The sequence below is a fragment of the Aythya fuligula genome, chromosome 29 (assembly GCF_009819795.1).
Source record: "Aythya fuligula isolate bAytFul2 chromosome 29, bAytFul2.pri, whole genome shotgun sequence".
Lineage (NCBI taxonomy): Eukaryota > Metazoa > Chordata > Aves > Anseriformes > Anatidae > Aythya > Aythya fuligula.
In genome coordinates, this window is record NC_045587.1 from 1422986 (window position 1) to 1430297 (window position 7312).

The 7312-nt window shown below is 47.3% G+C and overlaps 1 protein-coding gene across 1 annotated transcript; it reads right to left on the minus strand.

Moving 5' to 3' along the window:
- On the minus strand, window positions 1–2471 carry HOXC9 (homeobox C9). Its single transcript, XM_032204701.1, has 2 exons — window positions 1934–2471; window positions 1–245 (listed from the first exon to the last, which is right to left on the minus strand). The coding sequence occupies exons 1-2, from the start codon at window positions 2469–2471 to the stop codon at window positions 1–3; spliced, it is 783 nt and encodes a 260-aa protein (XP_032060592.1).
- Window positions 2472–7312: the final 4841 nt, after the last annotated feature.

The window sequence follows — 7312 nt, forward strand, 5'->3', positions numbered from 1 at the left end:
TTATTGCTGTTCTTTATCGGTTTTTTCTTTATTCATTTTCTTCATTTTCATTCGCCTGTTCTGAAACCAGATTTTGACTTGGCGTTCAGTGAGATTAAGGACTCTGGCTACTTCGTACCTCCGGTCCCGTGTAAGGTACATATTGAATAAAAACTCTTTTTCCAGTTCCAGGGTCTGATACTTTGTGTAAGGACATCTTTTCTTCCTCGTGGAGCGCGCATGAATCCAATTTGCGACGGGATTGTCTGAGAAAGAAGATATTTTTTTTTTTTTTTTTGAAAAAGAAATCAATGTATACAGCTGCCTTTCTTCCCTCCCCCCTCCACGTCCTAGCGTGTCCGTAGAAAGAAACCTGTTTAATTAGCAGATCTTACCTAAATATTTTAAGTGACCTTCAGAAGAGTTTAATCTGTTTATTTTGGAGGGGTCATTTCCTTTTCTTTTGCTGCTGTTCTCACATAAAAGTTTCAGTAAATAAAACTGTAGCAATGGGTTTAAAATAATAATTATCCACATGACTGCTACTAGCAGTAATCTAAGAACATAGTCATAAAAAGTCAAAATTCCCACCATTTCATAGGCCCATAAACTCTTTTTACAACCTCAGCTCTCCAACACTTTCCCTCGAAGCTCTCACAGACCTGGAAAGTCCAGTTTATTTTTGTAATATCTTAAGATGACACTCGAGGTGCCCCCCTGGCTCCCAGAAATAGCTTTTTCCTAGCCTTTAGGACCTCGCACAGCCCCACTCGGCTGGGCAGAGAGAGTGGTGCTCGCCTCCTTCGCTCTTTCCCCGTTTTAGGGAGCTCCCTGGCAGCCAAAAGCCAGGCATTCGCCCCCTGATTCCTCGCCTGATTTTTATCACGAGGGTGCCTGGCACCGGCCCGCGTGTAATAAATAGAGGTGTGAGATAGGCAGCGAGATACAGAGCCACAAAGGTGCTCCCAGCTGCTGCCACCCAGCTCAACACTCGAAAACCGCCTTTCGAGCCCAAAGTTAGGCCAGGAGGTGCAGCCTGCACATGGTGCACCCCGGGCCCCCCCTGCTAGCCCCACGGCTGGGGCTGAGCCCAGCTCCAGCAGGGGTTTTGCAGCACTTTTGGGGCAGAGCCGGGTCCCCGCTTGCAGGCTGGAGGTGCGGGTGGTGCTGGTGGTTACCTGACCCCGCTGCTGCCCCCCCCTCCCCGTGTTCAAGGTTTCGTGGTGCTTGTTTTTTTTCCCTCCCTCTCTCACTTGGGCTGCAGAAGATGTTTCTTCAAGTGTATGGTCCAATGTCCTGCGCTCGCTGCCTTTTGCCCCCAGCTGCCTGCGCGCACTCAGCTCTTGCCTTCCCCATCCTAATTTTCCTCCTCGCTCTTTCTCCCCCCGGCCCCCCCGCCCAGGGTACCCACCTTTTCCTTTATTCCCACGTGCTGGGATATTTTAGGAACAATTGCACGGGTGCAGCTCCTCTTGATTTTTCAAACAGATAAAGAGACACCTCTGCATTTATTCAGAGAGCCTCCTTTCCCCTCCCAAACCCCCACAGCAACACGTTCACTTCCAGCCAGCAGCTCGTCCTCCTTCTTTGAAAGTGGAAATATTTGAAAGCAAAGAGGCTTCTCCCCCTGCCTAGCCCCCTCGCACACACACTCCCTGCCTTTCCTTTCCTTCCTTCCTTTTTTTTTTTTTTTTTTTAATTCCCCCCAGTGGAAGGTGATGAATATTTGATCAAAGCAGCCAACAGCCCCCCTGCAAAAATAGCCTAAACAGCCCAAAACAAAGTACAGATATTCGCTCTCAGGCTCTGCTAGGCGGACTCTCTCAAACCCCCAGATCTTCCTGCATATCTGGAGTTTTAGGGTCGGGCTCTCTAAGGTAATTTCATTTTATTGAGTACGGTCCTGGAAGCTGTAATGCCTCCCCGGTTGTAAACAAGAATGACTTCGACTTACTAGGGTCTAATTCGTGCTTTTCTTCTTTGTGTTTGCTGGAAGCGATGGCTTCGGACTCCGGGGAAGGAATTGTCTGCGCTGCTCTGTCTCTCAGCTCCCCGGGAGCCGCGTACATGTAGTCCGGGTAGCCGCGGCCGTCCGCGGGGCCGCATTCTGCCCTCCGCCCGGGGAAGGCGTCGGGTTTGAGGCCGTAGGGGCGGCCGCCGGGTGCGAAGGCCGGGAAGGAGACGGCCCCGGCGAGGGGCTCCAGCCAAGTCCGCATGTACCTGGGCTCGGCCCCCACGGGCGCCTGGGGGGCGTACGGGTGGTAGCCCACGGACGACTGGGAGTGCACGGGAGCCCAGGAGGTTGTAAAAACGGCCGGCTTGGGGGCGAAACTGCAGGAAGGAAAGTCGGCACAGTCCGGGACTAATCCTGAAGGTCTGGCAGCAGCCGGGTGGGAGGCAGTGGTGGGGAACCTGGAGGCCAAGAGCTCTTCGTTTTCATGGCTTATCAAGGAGTCTACATAGTAGTTGCTTATGGGGCCAGAAGCCGACATGGTTCCCCCTCTTTTACATTCATAAGATTATTGTATGAACTGTATGTGTACTTTTTATCTTCTCATAGAACAATCAGGGCAGGTAATTATTTTTTCAGCCTTTCCCAGTTTGCCATTGGCTGCCCGCCCTCACGTGATTGTATTTACCCAAAAATATAGCGTGGATCAATCCGCAGGTCTTTTTTTAATAGCGCCTATGCGACCTGGCTTTTGCTAAAAGCTCTGGAAATAACGCGGAGCGGGGGAGGCGGGAGGCGGCTCCGCGGGGGCCGGGGGCTGCCCTGCCCGAGCCGGGCACGGCGACCCCAGGGCTGAGGAAGGTGGAAGGTAACCGGGGAAGGTAGCGCAGGAACTATTTCTTGACGTAATTTGTCTCTGTCCTTCGATTCTGCAGCTCCCAGGCTAGGCTGGCTACGTGAAAATTGAATATCTCGGGTGGCGAGGGGAGCGGGGCGAAGTGGGCTTAGAGTTGGGCTCCCCACAGCACTTCTCCAAAGAACCGTGGGGGGAGAGGCTTCTAGGCACAAACGGAGCTTTTGTCATTTTTTTTTTTTTTTTTTTTTTTTTTTTTTTTCAGCGATGTCTAAACCGTCAGCCTGCCTAACAGCTGAGAAATCTGGGGGGCACAGGCACATCCATTCCTGCTTTGCAAACTAAGTGTCTTCCGGAGGAAAACCAAAATGTGTAGATGTGAGGAGCACCTTTGAAAAGAGGAAGGGAAAATAATAACACCACCACCACTTAAAAAAAAAAAAAAAAAAAAAAAAAAAAGGAAAGAGCTTTTGCAGTGAAAGGCTGCATTATTCGGCAAGTAGTCGTGGATGTTTTTATGTCCTTCAATAAAATTTTTACGAGGATCATTTGATTGTTCATAAATGTGTCGTTCATTAAATAAAACTGTAAGACTGACTTTCAGCTATAAGGCGTAGCTGAGGATGGGAACGCTTTTGCGTATTAGGAGCGAGCAACAATGTGTGGTTGGCACATGATTGTTCTGGTTTTGTTTGTTTTTTTGTGTTTTTTTTTTTTAAACGCGTGGAAACTTTTCTTTTTGCACCAAATCGATTGAAGAAGTTGGGAGCGTTAAAAAATCCGTGATACCCTGCCTGCATTTTGAGAGAATAACCTTTCCTTTGTAAGGGAAGACAGGTAGGTAAATAGCTCACGCCCATTGGAGTCTGAAAGAATGGAGTTAGGCGATTTCTCTGGAAAGAAAGAAAGAAAAAAGATACCTAACCAAAAATAACCTCTCATTATTTATTTTTTTTTTCAAGAAACCAAACAAGAAAATAATAATCTGGATTGTCTAGGCTCTCCAGGGCTATTCATCACCTCGGGTTTTATAGGGCTGGGGTGACATGGTGGGGAGAGAGGGAAATGGTCAAAATTTGCAAGAACAAGAAAAAGTGTGGGCTCAGAAAGCGGTGGTGTTTCCTCCTAGGGAGAGACAGGCAGGCAGGAAGGCACAGGGGGTGGGCAGTGTGTCTCCAGTGATGCAGCGTTCACAAGTGACACACGCTCTGTACAGTCTGTGCAGGTCCCATGAACACACATGACAGAATTGTATTCCTTTTTTTTTTTTTTTTTTTTTTTCTCAGCAACTTGCATGGGAAATTCGAGCATTAGGAGAAAAGGGATTAAAGCAGATCCGGGCACAAACAGGCGAGAAGGCGTGATGCTGCGAGGAGAGCCCCCAGACCCTCCAAAGTTGCCTCAGCTGAGCCAAGATAAAATCCTGCACCTTAATTTGAGTAAAAAGCTGCAGCAGGCTGCCCTTGCAGCTGCTAGAAATAAGATTTCCCTCTCGGAAAACAGGGAAGGCTTTAAAAGAAAAATGTGAGGGGGGTGGTGGGGGATGTTTGTGAAGGGATTCAAGGTTTTCCAAATTCGAAGGGAAGAGACATCAACTCGGTCACCCACAGAATTTATTCCTCGTTCCGTTTTAAGTCCCCTGCTTTATGTGAGCCCTTACAGGGAAATATTCCTGCAGGAGCAGAATGTCTTCTTTGGCCTTTATCGAGACCAATTTATCTGTCAATCACAACTCTCCAATGACGGTTATTTTTATGTTCACGAGAAAAAAATATATATATGGTCATCATTCTTTTATCTATTCCCATTTTTAAAATACTTACTGTGCAAGGTTGCTAATATACTGGGAGGTGACATGTGCAGGGGAAAAAGCAGCTTGGCTTTTCTACTTTGGTGGAATATTCTAAAGAAAAACCTTACAAAAGAAGGGTTGTCTGCAGACGTATATGCAGAAGGGGAGAGAGAGAAAGAAAAAACAGGCAAAGGGAGAAGGAGAGAGAGAGAAAGACGCTGAACATGCAGAGGGAGAGAAGCACCGAAAAGCAGAGGCAGTGGGGACGTTTTCCAAAGGAAAAAAATGTCAGAATATACCACAGACGAACCACAAAACGAGCAGAAATTACCCAAGCAACAGAGTTATAATGAGGAGCAGCAGTTTTTGTAACCTTAATGCAAGCAGACAAGGTCACTAAATTAGTCGTGGATGGTGCATTTTGGTGTTACACAAAGGCAAACATAGTATCTTGCAAAGATTTCTTTTATTTATACGGAAACCTCCAGCACATAGAATTGTTCACTCCCCATATTGTTGTGGGATCTACAAAAAAAAAAAAAAAAATCATAGCGCTTGTAATACAAACCCCTTCCATTCAGAGCCTGCTCGTCTCTGAGAATTAAGCAGTACAAAGCAGAGATGGAGACACTTCACCTTAAAGCAAACTAAAGACACGGCTCAAGACAACGTTTTCTCCCCGGTTAGCTGCAGAATCCCAAAACACGATGTGAACCCACATGAAATATTCTCCTTTCACGCTTATCTCGACATGAAACCATCCCCATGGATGAATGCAAAGTTACGTGAATAAAGTCCACTCAGAGTGCAGGGCAAAGAAAGCAAGATCCTGAGATATTCTTCTTTTAAGTAGTAGTGGCTCCAAGCAAACATCCACACAGGAATTAAAACACGCCTTGCTATTGAATTCAGCAGCTACAAGGTTATCTCGCATCTTTTATGCACGCTCCAGCTAGACTCTTATGCCTCCACAAAAGCTCCGATACTTGTTTAATGGGAGATTACCTCTTCTGAAATGATGGTGAACTATCAGATCCCTTCCAGGCAGACTAATATCTTTTCCTCTCACCTCCCCTTTTGAATCTGCAGGGGGAAGAAACTTAATTGCATTGAGAAAAACTAACACTAGCAGTCCACAAGCTGTAAGAGCATTTTATTTTGTTTGGTTTTATTCCTGGTGGAGGGAGAAAAAAAATCGCTTCGCAAATTAGGACGTTACAGAAAATCAAGCCTTTGTCTGAGCACTGTCCTGGCCCGTTGACTTCTGACACCTTTCGGAGCTAAATGCTTCTTCCCATGTTCGCCCTGCTCTCTGCAAGTGCTGTGTGTGCTCAGCCCGAGCTGCATCCCTTCCCTTCCCTGGGCTCTCCGCTTGCTTCGAAATCTTTTAGTTTCGCTTTGAGAAATTCTCCCCTGATTGGAAGGAACGGAGACAAAAATAATCCTAATAAAATAAAAAGACAGAAGAGGGAGGGTAAAAAAAAAAAAAAAAAAAAAAAGAAAAAAAAAAAAGAAACACTACTGGAGAGCCTGCTGACTGAAGTGACACTGCTTTCTTTGATTTTTACATTTAAAAAATTTTTTTTTTTTTTTTTGAAAACTGATGGTAGTGAAAAGGCAGCAACTGGGGGTAGGGTGGGGGGCATCCGTGCTGCAACTGCAGGCCTGAGAGCAGGCAGTAGCCGCCGCCTTCCTGCAGAGAGGGGCTGCGGCTCCTGCGCCCGCCCGGGGCACCCCGAGGCCGGGACCGGAGCCGCCCGCGGGGGCAGCCCGGAGGCTCCACCGGGGGGCCCGGGGACGAGCAGGCACCGCGCCCCCCTTGACAGGCAGACAAACGGAGCCTCCTCGCACACACACACACGGGGAGGGGAAAAGGAGGGGAGAGAGGAAAAAAAAAAAAAAAAAAAAAAAGAACAAGCGCATTCCCCCGCTTTCCCTTGGTTCAATTAACACTGTCAAGTTCGGATTAAAAAAGAAATCGGCGTTTTCTCGCCGCTCCTTCCCCCCCGGCCCCGCTGCACACCTCCAGCCGTGCCGGAGCAGGGAAGGGAGGTGCTGGTTCATATCTCTCCATAAGCGAAACGAAAGTCAGCCTGCAGCCAGCGCCAACTTCCAGCCAGCAGCACGCCCCTGCGCCTGCATCCCCAGCCCCAGCCCAGGATAAAGTTCCCTTCTTTCCTCCGCTTTGTCCTTCCCCATTCCCTTCCTCTTTAGCCTGCTCAAGTTCTTTCTGTCTTTTGTTCCTTTTCTTCACCCCTCCTTTTAATTTATTAAAAAAAAAAAAAAAAAGAGAGAGAGAGAGAGAGAGGGAAGAAACTGTACACAATAGATTGCACGAATGTAAAGCAGACTCTCTGAAGAGGCTGCAAAATATTTCTTGATCCCCCAGATGCCTCTATTTATTCCAGGATTGTCTGTTAAAGTAAATAATTATGGAGAAAGATTAATTTCAGGCCAGATACCATCCATGGTTCTTGCAGCAGCGCGATTGCAGGCTATAGGCTTTGCCTTTCCCCTACTAAATTCTTTGGCTGCTCAAAAATCATATTTAATCAGGGTTTCTTACAAGTTATCATACGGGGAAAGCTCCCCAGGACAACAACTGACCAGTGGAACTTGCACGCACAGCGCCCTGTATCAACCTAACTTCAAACCTAACCCAATATGGAAGTCATAGCTAAGGCAAATAAAATCAACGTTCAGTTAAAAGGACACTGCAGGAGTTTTTTACCTGCTT